At 34.0% G+C, this 18,232-nt stretch overlaps 2 protein-coding genes across 2 annotated transcripts; one reads left to right on the top strand and one right to left on the bottom strand.

The window, feature by feature from the left end:
* Positions 1-406: 406 nt before the first annotated feature.
* Positions 407-11,522, bottom strand: LOC140044519 (stromelysin-1-like). Its single transcript, XM_072089058.1, has 9 exons — positions 11,345-11,522; positions 5,453-5,609; positions 4,739-5,031; positions 4,139-4,428; positions 3,714-3,872; positions 3,368-3,501; positions 2,168-2,315; positions 1,393-1,656; positions 407-1,082 (listed from the first exon to the last, which is right to left on the bottom strand). Exons 2-9 carry the CDS (start codon positions 5,570-5,572, stop codon positions 958-960), a joined length of 1,533 nt encoding a protein of 510 aa, XP_071945159.1. The 5' UTR covers positions 5,573-5,609; positions 11,345-11,522; the 3' UTR covers positions 407-957.
* On the top strand, positions 7,143-17,950 carry LOC140044515 (membrane-associated transporter protein-like). The gene is made up of 4 exons (XM_072089054.1): positions 7,143-7,230; positions 14,876-16,293; positions 16,595-16,770; positions 17,019-17,950. The coding sequence occupies exons 2-4, from the start codon at positions 14,922-14,924 to the stop codon at positions 17,241-17,243; spliced, it is 1,773 nt and encodes a 590-aa protein (XP_071945155.1). The 5' UTR covers positions 7,143-7,230; positions 14,876-14,921; the 3' UTR covers positions 17,244-17,950.
* The last annotated feature ends 282 nt before the right edge of the window (positions 17,951-18,232 follow it).

Genomic DNA, 18,232 nt, shown 5'->3' with positions numbered 1-18,232 from the left:
TCTGAAAGTATATTGACTTTATCAATATATTTTGTCCGTAATACTGTACAACCTCAAACTTGTTTGTTGTTATCTTTTCAATGATTTCTTAGTTTCTGTATTTGCTTTATTTTTTTTCTTTATTTATTTATTTATTATTTCTTTATTTTCTTAGTTTCTTTATTTATATATGGTCATGGTATTCCGAAATATAAATTTGTTCTTATTAAACTAATTCTAATAATTTATTTTGTTTTGTGAGCGGACTGATTGAGACAAGTTTATTACGTCGAAACCAGATCCTAACCAAAAATCGGGGAAAATAGTATGTTAAAATGTATGTTAAATAAAATATGTACTGTTTTTTGGAATATTACGAAACGATAGAGTAAAACAATAAAAAGATGAATGAATGAATGAATGAATTAAGAATGAAAAAACAAAATCACAAGACAAGGTGAAACTATGTAAACACTACATTGATTTAATGTGCATTATGAGAAACAAGATGAGTGTAATGATACATACACATTATCTATATAACATTTATTATTCAATAACTTACGATCCTTTCAATCATAATATCTGATCCAAGCATTGTGGTATTTATTCATCTTACCGTCATGTTATGTTTCCATATATAAGTAGAAAAACTATAAGTTTATTTTGTGACGTATTACTTTAATCGAGAACTTACTCGAGATTAGCCTACTTTTTTTAAACTCACTTTGTTACAAAAAGGAAAAGTTAGAAATATCAAATATAAAATCAAGGTATAAAAAATTGTCTATAAAACAAAGGAATTCTTTTAGTCAAATTTACCCGCATCTAAAAAAAAAGTACCTCATTTTTAACTTCTAATTAAAGCAACCTTAACCCATTGCATGGGGGTTATTTAAAAGTCAGTAAGTACTAATGTTTTTGTTAAGTCTGTATTTTGTCTGCTAGTGAATTGTTAGTGACAAGTGAGTTTAATACTTAGTCATCAACTGCCCGACACATTAAAAAGTCCACGCCGAACGAACGAGGGAACCCCTTCTCAACAAACTGTCGTCTGTTGTTGTAGCGGTAGTATTTCTTGCCTTTTACGAAGTAAGTGCAGCCTGGAATAAATAAAATGATAAAAAGTAATATTTTCATTTCATTATTTATTCGGTCTATTGCAGTATATACATAACAAAAAAACTGAAATTGTGGAAACCAGGATCAACCTAAGTGAACTTAATCACTGTAGCTGAGCCGGTTGACCCAACATCAAAGTCAGTTTACACATAAAAGACACAAAATACAGTTAAAGCGCGCGAATCAAAATGAATGTGAAATTTTCTAATGATGGCTGATGGGCTTTCTATGACTGCAGCATCTGTTTATTCAAATGAGTATAATTACTGGTACCTTCGGCACTAAACTTACCGTTTCGGTAACTGAATGCACCGTCTATATTATCAGGAACACCGGCCCACGAGTCTTTTATCAGTTTGGGATAACCTCTGTCAACATCCATTCTTTTTTCGTCAAACCGCCATACTTGGTTTTTAAAGAAGAAATAAGTCTTTCCAACGTCTGGCCAAGTCAACGTAGCATCAACCTTTCTGGGTAACTTCGGGCTTAGATGACTGATTGGTTTGGGGAATCCTGGCCTAGGTCTGTTGTCTCTATATTCCCAATATTTTGATCCTATCACATACAATACAATAAGAACGGTGACACAATAATGTAAGAAAACTGACTGAAAAATAGTATTGATAATGTATATAATAATATTGGTGGTAGATTATCAAGATTATCTGATAATTTCTGAAAAGAAAGCTGGGTGGGCTATCTGAATGGAACTATGGTACTCAGATCATACAAATAGTACTGGTTGCTAAGATTAATATTATTGCAGCCACCAATGTTACTGGTGTTAGTGTTGCTGCTGCAGCTATTCTACTTCAAGCTTCAACGACTACATGCTGCTACTACCAGATATGCAACTTGCTAATTCTGCAACTAGTGATGCTACTATACTACGACTCTGTTGCGTTTGCAACTACTTCACTTGCTAAGATTATGAATGCTAAGAAAAGCTCTTTCTGCTAGGCTACTACTGCTTAGTATACAACGGATGATTAGTACTATGGATGATTAGTACTATGGTTGGTTAGTGGAAGCGTTTTCAATTGCGATCATAGTCCTCTTTAAATACCTTTGAAAAATAGGATAGTCGTATCAGGTCTTTCATATGTTGCATCAATATTATCTGGCAGACCTTCCCAAAATCGATCGACAGGATCTCCGTGATTGATATCAGAAGTGCTTACTCCAATAAAATATAGTCGCCAGTAACGGTTGTCCTTTTAACAAATACGTAATTATGAGATTTGTACGTTTGAGTTATGACGTAAAGGGTTTACTACAATTTTGAATAATTACTATTAAGGAGATGAGGTAGGCCTAACTAAACCAAGTTCAATGACTTTTAAATATGCTTGAGGTATGGGAAATGGCATAAGGAATAAAACAAGTTATTTGAAAACTAAAGATTCATGGAGTAAATTAATAAAAAAAATGTCTTTCTGAACTGTTTCTTTTACATTATTCCTTTTGCAGACGAAATGAAAAAAAAAACCTCTTATTTATGTGATTATAAACAGATAACAATGCCTCATAATCAATTATATCCGACCTTGTCATGCTGCAGCAAAATAATATTTCCTTTATAACATAACATTACTTGGGCAGAGTGCCTAACAATAATAATGAATGATGTAATGGGCGTGAGCCTGCGAAGGGTGATTACTAATGTGTTATAATGTATAGTCAGTCAGAATATCTGCCCTGAATTACCTCTAAGTACCAAACAACATTGGTGGAGTTTCATTTTGTGATTTGGCCATTCATCGAAATAGTATACCTATATTTAAACATTATTGTCCCCCTAAAAAATGTTTTTTTTTGTTGAATATGCCATTTTAATGTCACATAATATTTATTCACTTTGACCAAAAATTGGATCCAAAAAATATATTTAACTAAAAAAATGTAATTTAAAGCAAAACATAGCCAAATTTTGGTTGAATGTAACCGTTTATTTAAGTTTTTTTTCTAGGGAGGTGATTAACATTGTTCGAATTGCGAACTAATCTTTTTCATATTTTTGAGGAACAATACAAGTTTAAAAAATATTCTAAACAATATTATAACGAAAAATGATTTTCAGTTTGTCCAATGTAATGGGTCATTGATACAAAACGGAAACACAACAGACTTTTTAAATTGCAATCTTTGAGGCCATCAAAGAAAATATATCGACATTTTGGTTTCATTCTGAACAAAACAAAATTACATTTATTTTTTCATTTAAAATTAAGGAATAAAAACTGAAAGCGTTAATAAACGAGATTACCTTAAACATAAATATATCGCCACGAAGAAAGGCGACTGCGTCATACACCTTGTTGCACGGTCTGGACACTTCGCTTTCGTCATCCTCACCAGTCCTGGCTGGAGAATTCCCAATATCCTCAACAGGCTTGTTTCCTATTTAAAGAATACAATATTGTGTTCGCTAATAAATCTATTTAAGATTGTTTTGTTATTTTAAAGCTTGCGGTACATCGCGTAATCTCTTGACGTGAGGAGACAGGAGTGAGAATGCAGAAAGTCCAGTTTCAGATACAGGTTCCAAAGATGCCTATTTGTGTAGGCCTATAGTATTGCAATCATTATATAGAAATGAATGATTTGCCTACCATAGAGACGTTGTATCCCGTCTCTGTCGTCATCCGGCAGTTGGAATTGAGGTATAAATTCATGGTAGAAGGGCGACATCAATGCCTCTGTGTCAGATGAATGTGCAAGACCCAGGCTATGGCCGATTAAATGAGCGGCAACTTGGAAAAGGTTTAAACCTGATAAAAAGAAAAATCGTATAAAACTAAACATAATTATTAATATATTTCTAAAGAATGTATTCCTCTGTTAATATGCTTTATCTTTTTAAAATAGAAAATGTCTTTCGTATCGTTAGCCTAGAGTATGGTACCTTCTTAAGAAGGAGAATGTAGCTTTTGATTGGTCGAAACCAAGCTTGTGACGGCGGGTTTGTGTTTGGGTATACGTATGGTGCACTCTTGACGCAATAAAAATATATTATGATTTTAACAGGATGACTTACCGTCCATGGTTTGGAAAGTAAACTTCTCATCGTCATCAAAATGAACATCACCATCCATGGCATTGACTGCGTTTTCCGGTGGAAACGCGTGGCCAAACATCCCGCCTGGTCCGTCAAACCGATAACCATCACCGTGGATAGCACCTGCATCAAATCTTAAGTTAATATCTGCGCTACCGCTGGTAGTTCGTGTAAATACCAAAGGTGTGACGTCACTCCAAACTTGAAACGCTCGTTCTATAGCATTCTCAGTATGTTGTATCGGTAAGTCTGGTGTCGTGTTTATGATTCTTGATTATTTATATGGAAAAAACAAATAATATTTCAAATCGTATTGATACGTGATTCATGTCCTTTCATGTTTCTAATTAACAACTCCCTGGCTATGTAGAAGGACAGAAGTCAACAGGTCACAGGTGATCAGGGCGGCTATAGTTAAATACAATATCCGAGAATATGCAATGTTTGATCATCTTTTATTTCAATTCCCAACCGACAGCGGGGAGCCCGCCATTTACAGACTTATTCTACCCATAAACGAAGTATAGACAGGGACAAAAATAATTGCCTAAGCTGGCAGAAAACCAAGAAATGTCTTACCTGTAAGTAATCTTATTATTTTGCCATTTGCCGCCTGTGAACGCAGCGCGGACAACACGCACCGACAGTTTACCGCCCGATCGCTTTACTTGCCCATTAGCGGCTACCTTGATTGGATCAGGAACTCCGCATCTTGGCTTAGCCATCAACGTTAAGGTTTTGTTGTCGAGTTTCCCCGTCACTTTCAGTCCGGAAAAATTTTGCATTTGTTTAAGAGATTTCTTAAATGTCTTCTTAGTAATTGTTCCAAACCCTCCTATTGGTGGTAAATAATCGTACATTTGGAGATAGTCCTGGAGAAATTGGAAATTAAAATGATTGAATTGCATAATTAAGATGAACAACTATTGTTCTCATAATATGTATAGTGCTTTTAGCAATCAGCATATTTCCCCAAAGCGCTTAGAAATAAAAGGAAATTTCGTAAATTAAATTGAAAAGTATAAGAAAAGTTATATACACCTGTTTGAATATAGAATATAGTAGTTAGATATGAAGAATATAAATATAACGATAAAATATACATTTATTATATAAAATTAAATTTTATACAAGAAATACAAGTTGATGAAATCCCAAAAAAAGATAGAAAACAAATTAAGTTAAAAATAATATGATTAAATTGTATGCAATTAATATTATGATTACATTTATGATTGAGTTCATATAAAAAGTAGAAATACGAAGTCAAAATAATAAAACTTTAATGATTACCACTCCTTTCTGGACATCTTGATCTTTGAGATCAATTGGTTGCTCATTTGAGAACGGTATACCTTGACAAAGAAGCACGCCGCCTATCGTCAAAAGCCCTACCAACCAGTAGTCGCCCATTGCCACACTGTTTCCGACGTCTATAAATTATGTAGGCCTACATTGAATAAAATAAAAAAAAATTACATAAACAAAAATATGCAGTACAAAGTTCTGCGGAGTAAGTGTTTGGAGCTGATAAGTTTATAAATGGAGCTCGTTTTCCTATTTTACAGCTCCACCAACCACGACCCAGCCTTTTTTTTTTACAAGATATCAACCAGGGGCGGTCGCAGGACAAGAGGGTTTCCCAAAGAATCCAGGGCTGTAGACACTGAGTATTTGGGTCACAGGACCCCCATCGTGTGGTTTTTGTCGAAGCGAATTATTGTTAAATGACACCCCTAGATGGCCGCAAATGGTACGTAAAATTCATGATAAATGGCAAATGAATTTTTTTTTTGGACGCAATGTTCATGTGTGAATGCTTGATCCATTAGAGGTAATCGCTAGGAACACTGCAAGTGCTATGCGTGGGTAATTTGTGAATGACGTAGTACATACACGAGCCTATAGATAGGGAAGATCTGTACTGCCGTTCATTGCGAGAGGGGGGAGAAGTCCGGTAATGTGTAATGATAATGTAACAAGCCAGAGATGAAATACATTTAGGTGATTGTCTTTGTTGATGTCAGAGTTTCTTTTCATGTTTAGTAGAGCGTTATTTGTTTGAATAATTTTTTTTTGTATTATAACAGCAATTTCATTTTGGATTCAAATTTAAAAATCTGACACTGTAACTAATCCCTCACTATGTAATTATTATACTGAATTATATTGTTGAAAAGAGGACTGCGTGATATGAAAATGGATTGATCATGGAAGTATAAAAACCTCCATGGATTGACTAAGCCTATCAAGCTCCGTGTCCTCCGGATCCGCCCCCCCCCCCCCTCCAATAAATTTTAAAGGTGCCCTTTTTTAGAAAACACACGCAACTAAAAATAGGATAACATTTTTTGCGTTTAATGCGAATGTCAGGGAGAATTCTCGATGAAGGTAATTCTGGTACGGTAGTAAATTCTAATAACTATAATTAATAATTAATGTAAATTATTATTATCAATTAATAATTTAAAAAGCTAAAAAATATGAAGCTGCTGCTATTGAGGAAAACGTTAAATTGTATTATTTTGAATTAAATACTAAATAAGTCAGCAGTTAATTGAAAACACAATTTCCAAATTTATTTTCATTTATCCACTATAAACTGTACAATCAATAATAATATTAGTACACCTATTGGTGACTGCTATGTATTCTGCCAATTTACAAATATTCTCTTCCATACTGGACTTTATATGGATATTGTATACGATGAAATAGGACTAATTTAGTGGCAGAAACAACATTTAGTATGAAATTAAGGGTGTTGCCCGGGCTACTAGGGCAACACGCCTGGGTACACCCCTGGATATAAGGTCTATGAATCAGTTTATTTGCATGAAAATGTGTATGTAAATATTTTAAAACTCCCTCATCAAAATATCGCCCTCTATACATAAAAATACTGAATTTTTTTCCCCCAATTACAAACAGAATTGCTCGGTGCTAATAGGTACGAGTGTGGGAGTACTATAGATGTTATAAATTTCACACACCTGTAACCAATGTTTATTTTACTCTTGACGTTGAAATAAAGCTGAAGATAGTGCTGGACGACGCAGTACATTCTTACGGTAGGTTTTCAATTCCGTATTTTTAATAATTCGTTCTTGGAATCGACAACTATACGTATATTTGTTTATACCAAGGTTTGGTATTCACAGTTGTAAAAATAATAATTGAGAGAATGTTGGGTTCATTAAAGATATAATTGAGACAATCGACTCTATTAGCTACAAATAATGGTATAGATGAGCACTTTAAATTCTTTGAGTCTACTCTTTGAATAGAGAATAATTTCCTATGTAAAAATGTGTCGTGTATTTATAGGTCTACGATCTAAAGGCAATGTTAGCCTATAATTATTTCTTCTTAGGTGTAAATTTTGTATAAGAACATTTGTTGTAAAATTCCCCACTAATTATAAGCGACTACCGTATAGAACCACTGTTAAGGGGACACCCCTATTAAGGGTTTTTCATACCTGTTCCGGCTCGTTTCCGGTCCGGTGACGAAAAAATCCAGTGTTTCGTTTTCACGCAGCTACGCGCATATTGATTGGCGCATAGCCGCGTGGAGCTTCGTGAAAACGAAACATTGATGTTCGATTCGCCAGACCGGAACTGCCGGAACAGGTGTGGAAGATCCTTTAAGGGACACTATATCGTAACACGAACAAGGTGCAATTTTTTTTAACCTTACTTACATGATACGCTCGGGACCCAATTTCATTTTCTTAAATATATTGTAAAACAAAAAATGGCAGATTGATGGTATCAAGGGCATGATAGGCTTCTATTTCAATAACAGTGAAAGACATATTTGACAGACGTCAATATATATTTCTATAGGCCTACCAAATCACAATTCGTAGTGGTACTTCAAAATGGTCAATATAAACGTATTCATTAACTTCACATCCAATCAGGGTGCAAAGTTAAACATTGATATTATTGACATTATACACAGAATAGACACGATCAAATATAAATAGATCAGGTCACAGGCACAAGTACAGGCTCCGAACTAGGTCACTCTAGAAAGCACAGACTCCGTTAGGAGCTTACACAGTTTTAACACTATATACAAACCTGTATTCAATCAGCATTCGATTCGATACCTTCACATTACCATCCACTGTTTATTGTTAGTACTTAGTATTTTAAACTTCTGCCATTTTAAATTTGAATATTTCTTAATTTTTTTAAATAAATGACGTAACAAATTTTACAGATCAAGTTGTTCATTATACAATTATTGTGTATTGATCTCTCAAGAACTTTACATCCATATTCGACTTCTCACTCCTCAAACAAGGCCATATACATGGCTGCAGTCGCGTGCTCAAATTTGAGTTAGTGTTTACCGACCGACCGATCAACCGACTGATATACTGGCGACTAAAAAGCTATGATCACATGTTGAGAATCGTTGTTCCCGAGATCAGTGAAGCAGAACGAGTGTTAGGAAAAAAACCTTTTTCCACAGTTGCGTTTACAAGAAAAGTGTTACTACGCTACATTGTTATTGTGAAACGCCAAAGATAGGTGAAACAGAATTAGTTTTGCGAAATCAGCTCTTTCTATTTGTAGTAGGCCCTACCGCTTCTTGGCACCAAATAAACATTTAGGGTGATATAAGGACTGATATGTTATTGTATGCCTTAGGCTCATAGCATATCAAACATTAAAAGCAAACACGCCCTGCATACGTTTTGATAAAACTATACGATAGCCGTCGCATAAGATGAATACAAACATTATTATCCCATTCGAAAGAGCGTAAGTCCCGATAATGGCCAAACAATGTTAAGAAACATATTCTATTCAATTTGACCCATTATGATTTGCCGAGGTTCAAAATGCTCGTTCTGCATCACTGCTTTCGGAAGAAAAGTGTGCTACTTGTTTTTAAAATTCGGAGTTCCCCTTTAGCTTACTAAAAATGATAAATTGAAGCTGAAACTGTTTAAAAAAAACTGTACGTAACAACAAACATCAAATGAGAAACTAAACGTTTATTATATACGATAATTAATATTATTATAAAGTTTATTTTTAGTCTGTTTCATGTTCATTAATTTCCCGTTTAACCGTACGAATAACATTTAACTAAATAGGAACAAATATCTGAGCCTAGGGGAATTTTTACTTATTCACCACACCATTTTTATCCTGTTGTTTAAAAATGCCTCTCTATTTACAGCATTTGTGTACAAAAGCATAGCAATTTTACAGTTTTACTAGCGCCCACCACCCCCCCCCCCCCCCCAGCCCCACACTGATAAGAAAATGCCTTTTTTAAATAAAAATCCCAATATACATATGGGAAATTATAGATCAATAATTATTACAATGTATGATCAATAGAAATGTTTTTCCCTCACCCGGTCTTAAAGAAAAACATGCGTAGAAAGAGAGGTCATCATTTTGTAGAAATATAATGAAATTAACATTCTGTCCATTGAGACAGACTCAGCAGGACAAAGGCACAGAAATACACCAGCTTGTGATTATTGTCAGTAGGATACGAAACAAAGCTGTGTTTATTTAAATCTTTACTATTTTTGATTCGAAATTTATTGAGAGCTGTGGGCTAGTCTAACCATGGAAATAATATATTCTAACCGTTATATATAGATATTAGGCCATATTAGGCTATATTTGGAATCCGTAAAAAAAACCCGGATTTTTATGATTTTTCTGGATATATCAAACAAATTGTCAATAGAAATAAATTTAAACATAATTTAAATTAAGATCTGAGATATAAAAAAATATATAATTGAATTGCTTTTTTAAGCTAAAATTATATTAATACGTCAACATTTTCAATAATAAAAGACAAAAAACTAATAAATATTTGTTAAAATATTTTGTGAAGGAATTGTCCGTTAAATTGAAGAAGATGTAGATGAAAAAAAGGGACCTATCAAAAATACGGCTTGAGAGCAGTTAAAGACGAGAGTCTATTTCTTTTAATTTTTCCATTTTGTTTAACTTAGAAATGCTTAGTTCCCAAGTTTACTATTTCATCCAAAAGTTTTAATTATTAATGTCTATAACGAATGGTTAACACGTTTATTGTGAATTATCGAGTTACTTAGGAAAAAACACAATTTCTCGCAAAGATATAAACAATTAAGGTAGATGCTAAATACCTATATTTCTAAAAAATGAATTCATTGAAAGAGAAATAAATGATTGTGAGATTGGACTTTGCCCTAATGCTGATGCGTTCTAGTAACGCGAACACTACCGTACCGTACAACAAATACTGACGAATTATTAGATAATAATTACATAAAAAAAACCTGGTATCTAGCCTACAGAAACAAATTAAAAGGGATCTCGAGCGTAATATGATCATCATTGTAATTATCTATATCTGGGCCTATAGCCTTTAACCGAACCAATACAAAGTGAAAACAGGGTATATAATGTACGCACACTTTATGCAAGCTACAACTTTTCAATCTGTTTGATAATATCAGGGAAGATTGAAATTACTCTTCCCCGATAATATCAACAGAAGAACGCATTCGTCGAATTGCATGATGGAGATGGGGGTTGTTGATGACGGTGGTTCTTACTAGTCATATATATATAATAATAATAAAAGCTTTAAGATTAGAACGGATTACGTGATTTCTTCGTGTTTACGATTCTCAAGAAACACTATTTTATATCCGTGTTTATATTGGCATCGTGACAATGTGAAACACTGAATATTACCCTACGGAACAATCAAACAGCTGTTAATGTACGTTTTCTTTTATTTGACTTCCTAAACATATCGCGTATTTGCGTAGCGCGCATCTATATAACATCACATTCTTTCAAAATAATGTTGATACGAATGCAGTAAACGCATGAACCACAAACCCTGCAGGTCCATACATATTTTTGTTAAAATATAATAAATAATATAATTAACAACTTACGGTAGCGTATATAGTTTTATAGGTTATATTCAAATGTCAACTTTAAAAAAAAAGTAATTGCACGGAGTAGAACTTTACAGGCATAATGGATGTTTTCTATTAAGTTTAAGTACATTGGATATCTGTCCAATTATATTCCATATGTTTAGGATAGAAACAATTACTTATGCTTACTGCTATTGACGCAAATTCACCTGTTCACTCAAAAAATAAAATTCAAAAATGAAGTGAAAGTTTTAACTTACCAGAGAGAGTTTTCGCGAGAATGTTGTATCTTCTTTTAGAAAGTTTGATCTGACTTTGAAAACAGTGATTTGCTTCAAGAGAGCCGTGGGAACCCTACGGGTCTTAACTGTGTATTAATTTACATTGAATACTATTGGAATGGTGATAGTTGACATATTTGTTCAAGCCCTTTATTAGCACATGGCAGGTACGCTTCAATGTGACATGAACAATCTCAGGGTCATTTCCAATCATAATCCCGGGGGGTTTCTCTCCTATTTTAGTTTGGATCATGCTCTGTTGTTGCAGTAATGTTCTCTGGCATTGGTTTTTAGAAAATAGCTAGACTAGGAATTGATCAATTACTTAAAGATGTATTGTCCCCCAAAAACATGAAAAATAAAGATTAATTAAATCATACTTTTAATATGTTATTTTTTAGTTTTAATAGCCTAAAGTTAATCACTTTAGTAGAAAAAAAATAATGTTTTCACTTATAAAATGACAAAATGAATGGTTAAATTCAACCAAAAACCCATTAGCTGGCAGCCAATTTGACCATTTTTAGCTCTTAATTACAGTTTTTTCAAGTAAATACATTTTTTCGATCCAATTTTTGGTAAAAGTGGATAACTATTATGTTAATTAAAATGCCATATTCAACAAAAATGTTGTTAAGAATTATTTTTTCAGGGACAATACATCTTTAACTTGGCAAACAAAATGACTTTACCATTTTCCTTTATGGAACAACAAATAATTCGGCCGGCCTCCTTGAATAGAATCGTATTCTTATACAATATTTCAGTTAACAAATTAGAACTCAGTAAGACAAAAGATAAATATAAACTTAGTACAACAAACGATAAATATAAACTCAAATTAAATCATCCATATGAACCATTGATATTTTCCTACAATTGTTATCATTCGATTATATTATCAGATTTGTAATGTACCAGTATCGGAATGGATAGGAGTAGATTCCCCGGTTAGAGCATATGGTTAGCATACTACATGCAGCGTTTTGCACAACACCCCGCCTTCTGAATTTAGATCGCATGTCAACATTTAACTGGCTTTGATATTGCAAGTAATTAATATATCCATCCAAGATTTCACTTTACAGACCCGCCACCTTTCTACTACATGGCAAGTAAAATAAAAAAGTTTGTCAAAATAGTTTCACACCACGAAAGAGCAACCAACATGGAAATACACAACGTCACTGGCTTAATTGCCGTTTAAACAACTTGTGCACTCTGAAGAAGAGCTAACAGCGTTAAATTTTTAAATAAACAATAATATTATTATAAAGAAATCGAGACAATACAAGTCAAGTGGTGTGGCCACACAAAGTGTGTCATTCAAGATGGGCAGGGCAGCATCAATGATGATCATCATATCGATAGCTCGATCGTCCTATTCATATTATTATTTTATCAACGCAAGTATGAGAACTTAATGGTCCATGAAGAATTGTACACAACGTGTATTTTCTAAAACTTATACACACAGCAGTAATTAAAGAAAAAAATTAGCAATTTGACCACAGTTTCCCTATGAACCACTTACCCCATGGACCACTTACCGTACCCCATCTTCTCCTATCGAATTATTGAAGAATTGTACAATTGGTTTTTTTTAAACCTATACATGATGCAAATCTACTACGGTGGCATATCACTTCATTGATTCGCTAAAGTTTTACTAAAAAACAAATTGAAATTGTTCTTCTATTTTGGCCATATATGAATATATTTGTCTACGTCTGCGTTTTCCATTATTTAAATCATTGAGTAGATAGCGTGTTCATCTTTGCTACTGGATGGACAGGATTGGTAGAGGATTGCCTGCTAGCTACACATTATTTACATTTTTGTTAGAGAATTAAGAAAAGAAAAACATGTAGCTATTGGTTGAAAACGATAAGAATGCAATCCGTAGTAACGTTTTCCCAATATTTACGTGAAAGATTTTTTTTTTTTGTAAATGTAACTAGGACTAATTTGAAACTTGTTTTTCAAGTGAGGTAACCCTTAAAGTGTGCACTATATTTAAGTTAACGTGAATAAATGAGGCAGGGATACATGAACTTGATTTTAAAAGTGAAATTGTAGACGTCTGAGACGTTGCTCGTGTACAGCCAGTGGTAAAGTGATACAATTACACATTAAATGTGCAATTAAGTTGAGGGTAAATTAATCATGATTACATTTCTTGTCAATTGAGTTGTTCGATGCCATTAACAGCAACCTGACACTTAATAGAGATGTGAATAAATCGATCACTTTCCCGTATGACAATCTTTACAAACGTACTCCCTCAAACCTGTGAAGTAGTCTCGGTGTATATTACCTTCAATGACGAACGGAAATTGCACTTAACGAGGGCGCTTTATTTTTAAGATGTTGAAAAGTCAAAAATACAATTATAGTGTTGCGTTTTGACGAAACTTGTCATACAGCTAGCAGCAGACATCTGCCGAAATCACCCAAACCTATAAAATCAACGGAAAATTGTAATTTTCTCTGAATGAAAACCGGATATTTAGAACTGTACCGACAGGTGCTTTTCTCTGTTTGTACACTGATTATGTACTACAAATAATGTAATGAATACAGAACACTGTTCTTAATGACTTAAGCATTGATTTCTATATTTGTCTAAGCTTGCCGATTTATAAGACAAGCCGAAAACTTGTTAATAGTTCTGAGCGCATAAGCACTGCATTGTCGACGTGGTATATACGCTCTAATGTTAACTAAGGTAGTATTTCTTGTTTGTTGAAAGTCTTTTTATATTAATTTTACTATATCTTTAATTGGTTGATACATTATTTTAGCTGTACTTTAAGAGGATATTGTCATTTGTTAATTTACGAATAGTAGTAAAATGGCCGATTAAATATATAACCAGCCTTCGGGCATGATTTTTGGTTTTGCTAAATGCAGTATTACTGTCATTTCTGCAACAATTATACAGAAAGGCATCATATAATCGTCATTTCATTTCCTTTCTAAATTAATTGTGTATATTATACAGTACACCCTGCAACCAGAAACAAAGATTCTACGATTCTCTCCTAACATTACAATAAATACTTAATGATATTGTTATCTGATGCTTTGAACTTGCGTGTTGATCCCAAATGTAGCGAGTCAGCAAAAGGGCGTGAACCCACTAATGTTTGTGAGGTTTTATTCACACCGCGACGTAAACACTTTCGCGCTTCAAACTACGCCTAAAGCGGCTTGCTTTAAATAATTAAGATAAATTGTATTATAATACGCTCTAACCTGATCAGTTACCACTGTCCAGAAAAATTTGTAAACAAAATTGTTTTCAAGATGTTGTATTTGACTATACTTTAATTGTGGAAAGTTATTTATAGAATTCAAGAACCATGAAAATATTACTATAAGTCATCTTTAAAATTATTTAGAATCTTCTTCAATTGCTGACTATAAATAAATGGTTAAAAAACTACAGTATAAACTTTTAAAAAATATCATTGCTAAATGTTAATGATAAGTTCACTTTGTTTACAGTTGATGTTTGCCTGCTGAATGTGTGCAGTTGCGATACACTCAAGTTATGGCGGCAATTCAGAGATTGAAAAGCTTCTTCAATTGTAAGGAAGCACCAGAAGATGCTCAACCAATTGTCCAATCCACAGACAGCGATGTGGCAGACTCTACTCCAAGAGAAAGGACATCCAGACTTCATTTACTACGACTTAGTGCTGCCGTGTGTGGTATTGAGTTCTGTTACTCTGCTGAAACAGCCTTCGTTAGCCCAATTTTGCTAAAAGCCGGTGTACCAGAAAGTTACATGAGTTTGGTGTGGTGTCTTAGCCCGGTATTAGGATTCTTTTTAACACCCATTCTCGGATCTGCCAGTGATAGATGCTCATCCAGATTGGGTCGAAGGCGTCCCTTTATTCTTCTTTTATCAGCAGGAATCATCATTGGTTTAATACTAGTTCCAAATGGGGAAGTTTTTGGAATTCTGTGCCATGACGTTCCTGCAGAAATTCTGCCAGACATCGCACCAACTGTAGAATACCTTTACGGTTCATCTGAGAACTTTACTTACAATACAAGTACACCTTACGTAACTGTAAATTCTACAGCTTTTCCAGAAACCGAGGTTATAGGTCACGCTTGTACAATTGCTGTTACAGTACTAGGTGTTATTTTACTAGACTTCTGCGCTGATGCAGCACAGTCTCCAACGCGGGCGTATCTTATTGATATCGTCCCAAAAGAAGATCACCAAAAAGGCCTGAGTAGTTTTACAACGATGGCTGGCTTAGGAGGATTTGTAGGCTACATGATTTGTGGTATTCCTTGGGAAAGGACATACTTTTCATCTGGTTTCTTTGATCAGATCCATATAGCTTTTTTCTTAGTCCTAGTGATATTCATCGTAGCTGTAAGTCTGACAGTAACTAGTGATAAAGAACTAACACTGAAGGAAATCAACAGCAGATCCCGTGAAATAAATCAAAACATAGAAGGTGGTACACACATGGAGTTAAACGCATTGGAAGATAAGAAAACGTATGGAACTCAAGAACTCGAACCAGCCACTCAGAAAGGAAATGGATACGCGCAGCTCAACGGTACATGTAATGACAACAGCGAAAAGGAAGAGGATCCAGAATTTCAACAGGAAACTGCAAGCATGAAGGATTACCTTTTATCTATTATTTATATGCCTTATTCACTTCGAATTCTGTGTCTAACGAATCTTTTCTGTTGGATGTCACTGTTATGTTACTCGTTATACTTCACTGATTTCGTTGGAAGAGCAGTGTATGGAGGAGAACCAACAGCACCAGAGGGATCTTACGAGCTGGACCTCTACGAAGAAGGAGTGCGTAAAGGCAGCTTTGCCATGTCTGTTGATGCTCTCTCGTGCTCTATATTTTCATACTTTTTGGAGGATTTAGTAAAACGATTTGGTAAGTAGTTATGAACGTTCAATTACCAATACTCCACCATTACTTTATTTTCATATCGGAATCCTAATGTTATCTTTAGGTACCAAAACTGTTACGTTCTCTCATTAAAATCTATATTTATATACTTTCATATTTACTTTTTATCACAATGCTGTTATAATAATATACAAGGATGATCTAACTCTCCATGGTGACGAGTTTACATCTATAGTTTGTAATTTCACTTGAAATTATCAACGTCTTATTCGGATTCTAAAACTATTTTTCTTTGGATAAAAACTGTTTTTGTTAATTTTCGTAGGAGCTAAACCAGTTTATATCTGTAACCAACTAATCTATACATTTGGTATGGTATTAATGGGACTACTACGAACGAAATGGATGACCTTTTTAGCATCAATCACCACCGGAGCAATGTATTCAACATTGTTTACGATGCCATTCATTATTCTAGCAGATTATCATTCTAATAATATGGTAAGTTATGTTTTCGTAACATTTTTATTTATATATTTTTCCTGAAATAACTATTGTAATTTCTATGTTTCCCGTGAAATGAAATAAAATTGATTTGAAAGTGCGCCAGTGAACTTCCAGTAAACTTTTAGTAATCATACGACTTGTTTATCTTTCCTGAACATAATCCAAAAAACGTATGACAACATTGAAATAAAAATCTGCTTCTTGTTGTTATTTATTTGTAAAAAGAACTCTCCTTTTTACAGTTTGAAAAGTCCAAGACTCCTGGGACGACACGCCATCATATACGAGGCATCGGTACTGATGTAGCGGTTGTCCAGAGCATGGTATTCGTTGGCCAGTTCACTTTATCTTTATGCATGGGAAGTCTTATACACTACTTTGGCCCGGTTGTTATCACAGTTTCCGCTGCAATATTAAGTTTTTGTGGCGCAGTTAGTGCATCTCAAGTTGTATATTTAGGACTGTAGAGTTGTAGGCCTAGAATGTATGTCAGTCGGCTAGCTAATACAAGGAAGAGTAAATAGACAACATTGGTGTAAACATACTGTAACTGCTAGCAGTTAAAGCCTGGTTTCCATTAAAATCGCTACACGCGCAGATGTCGCAGACGCAATCGGGAAGGCTCCCCGATTCATCGCAGTCAAATCGGCAAAGTTCAACCATGTTCAACTTTGCCGATTGTGTCGGCGATGAATCGTATACGCGTACCAAAGAATATTTAGCGCTGGCGTACTAGATCCCCGATAAATTCTAGCGTTTCCATAGAATCGCTACGCTCTGTCGTGTATGTAGCGATTTCATGGAAACCAGGCTTTACAATATAGAATACACAAGTGTTTACTTAAGTGGAAATTGGGTTGTAAAATACGAACACACCAGGTACATATTACTACGGTAATTGCCGCTAACTAAATGTGGTTTTTTTTTTTTAAAACTATGTTATTAGATTGCTAATATCCTATGTTATTTTCAAATGATACACTTTAATCATCTTAATCATGTTACATATACTGTATATTATGCGATATTTTTGTCGATAATTTATTTTGGATAGAATACGTTATTTCTTACTGATTTAAAGGGAATTGTATAATTTATTTCTCTCCATTGACAAATTGTATTCAATATTTTTGCGTTTATGAAAATATTAATCTTGCTATAATGATGGGATTTACATATTATAATTGTTTTTACCATTTATTCTTATAAGTCTGCCTTAATAAATACTTTAACTTATTTAAGGAGGACCATAGTTATTAAAGTCTCTTCCCAAAAACCAAAGACATTATTCAACTAGGGTTGCCCTTTAAAATACAGTTCGTTAAATCACAATAAAAATAAAACCTTGGAACAATTATTTTCCACTTAAGTATTGTTGCTGAAACTCATAAGTGATTTATACCAATCGACATCAACTGCATGGAGTGTTATATATCTTTCTAATTAGTAAATTGTT

This window comes from Antedon mediterranea, chromosome 3, assembly GCF_964355755.1.
Source record: "Antedon mediterranea chromosome 3, ecAntMedi1.1, whole genome shotgun sequence".
In the NCBI taxonomy this organism is placed as follows: Eukaryota; Metazoa; Echinodermata; class Crinoidea; order Comatulida; family Antedonidae; genus Antedon; species Antedon mediterranea.
Note: the sequence above shows the minus strand (reverse complement) of the source record. Positions and strands in the feature narration are given on the sequence as shown.

Coding starts and splice junctions, on each gene's coding strand:
- LOC140044519 (XM_072089058.1), bottom strand. CDS start 5,572: ATGGGCGACTACTGGTTGGTAGGGCTTTTGACGATAGGCGGCGTGCTT. Junction 5,032..5,452: donor AAGATGTCCAGAAAGGAGTG/GTAATCATTAAA, acceptor CAATTTCTCCAG/GACTATCTCCAAATGTACGA. Junction 3,873..4,138: donor TACTTTCCAAACCATGGACG/GTAAGTCATCCT, acceptor TCTTTTTATCAG/GTTTAAACCTTTTCCAAGTT.
- LOC140044515 (XM_072089054.1), top strand. CDS start 14,922: ATGGCGGCAATTCAGAGATTGAAAAGCTTCTTCAATTGTAAGGAAGCA. Junction 16,294..16,594: donor GGATTTAGTAAAACGATTTG/GTAAGTAGTTAT, acceptor TAATTTTCGTAG/GAGCTAAACCAGTTTATATC. Junction 16,771..17,018: donor ATTATCATTCTAATAATATG/GTAAGTTATGTT, acceptor TCCTTTTTACAG/TTTGAAAAGTCCAAGACTCC.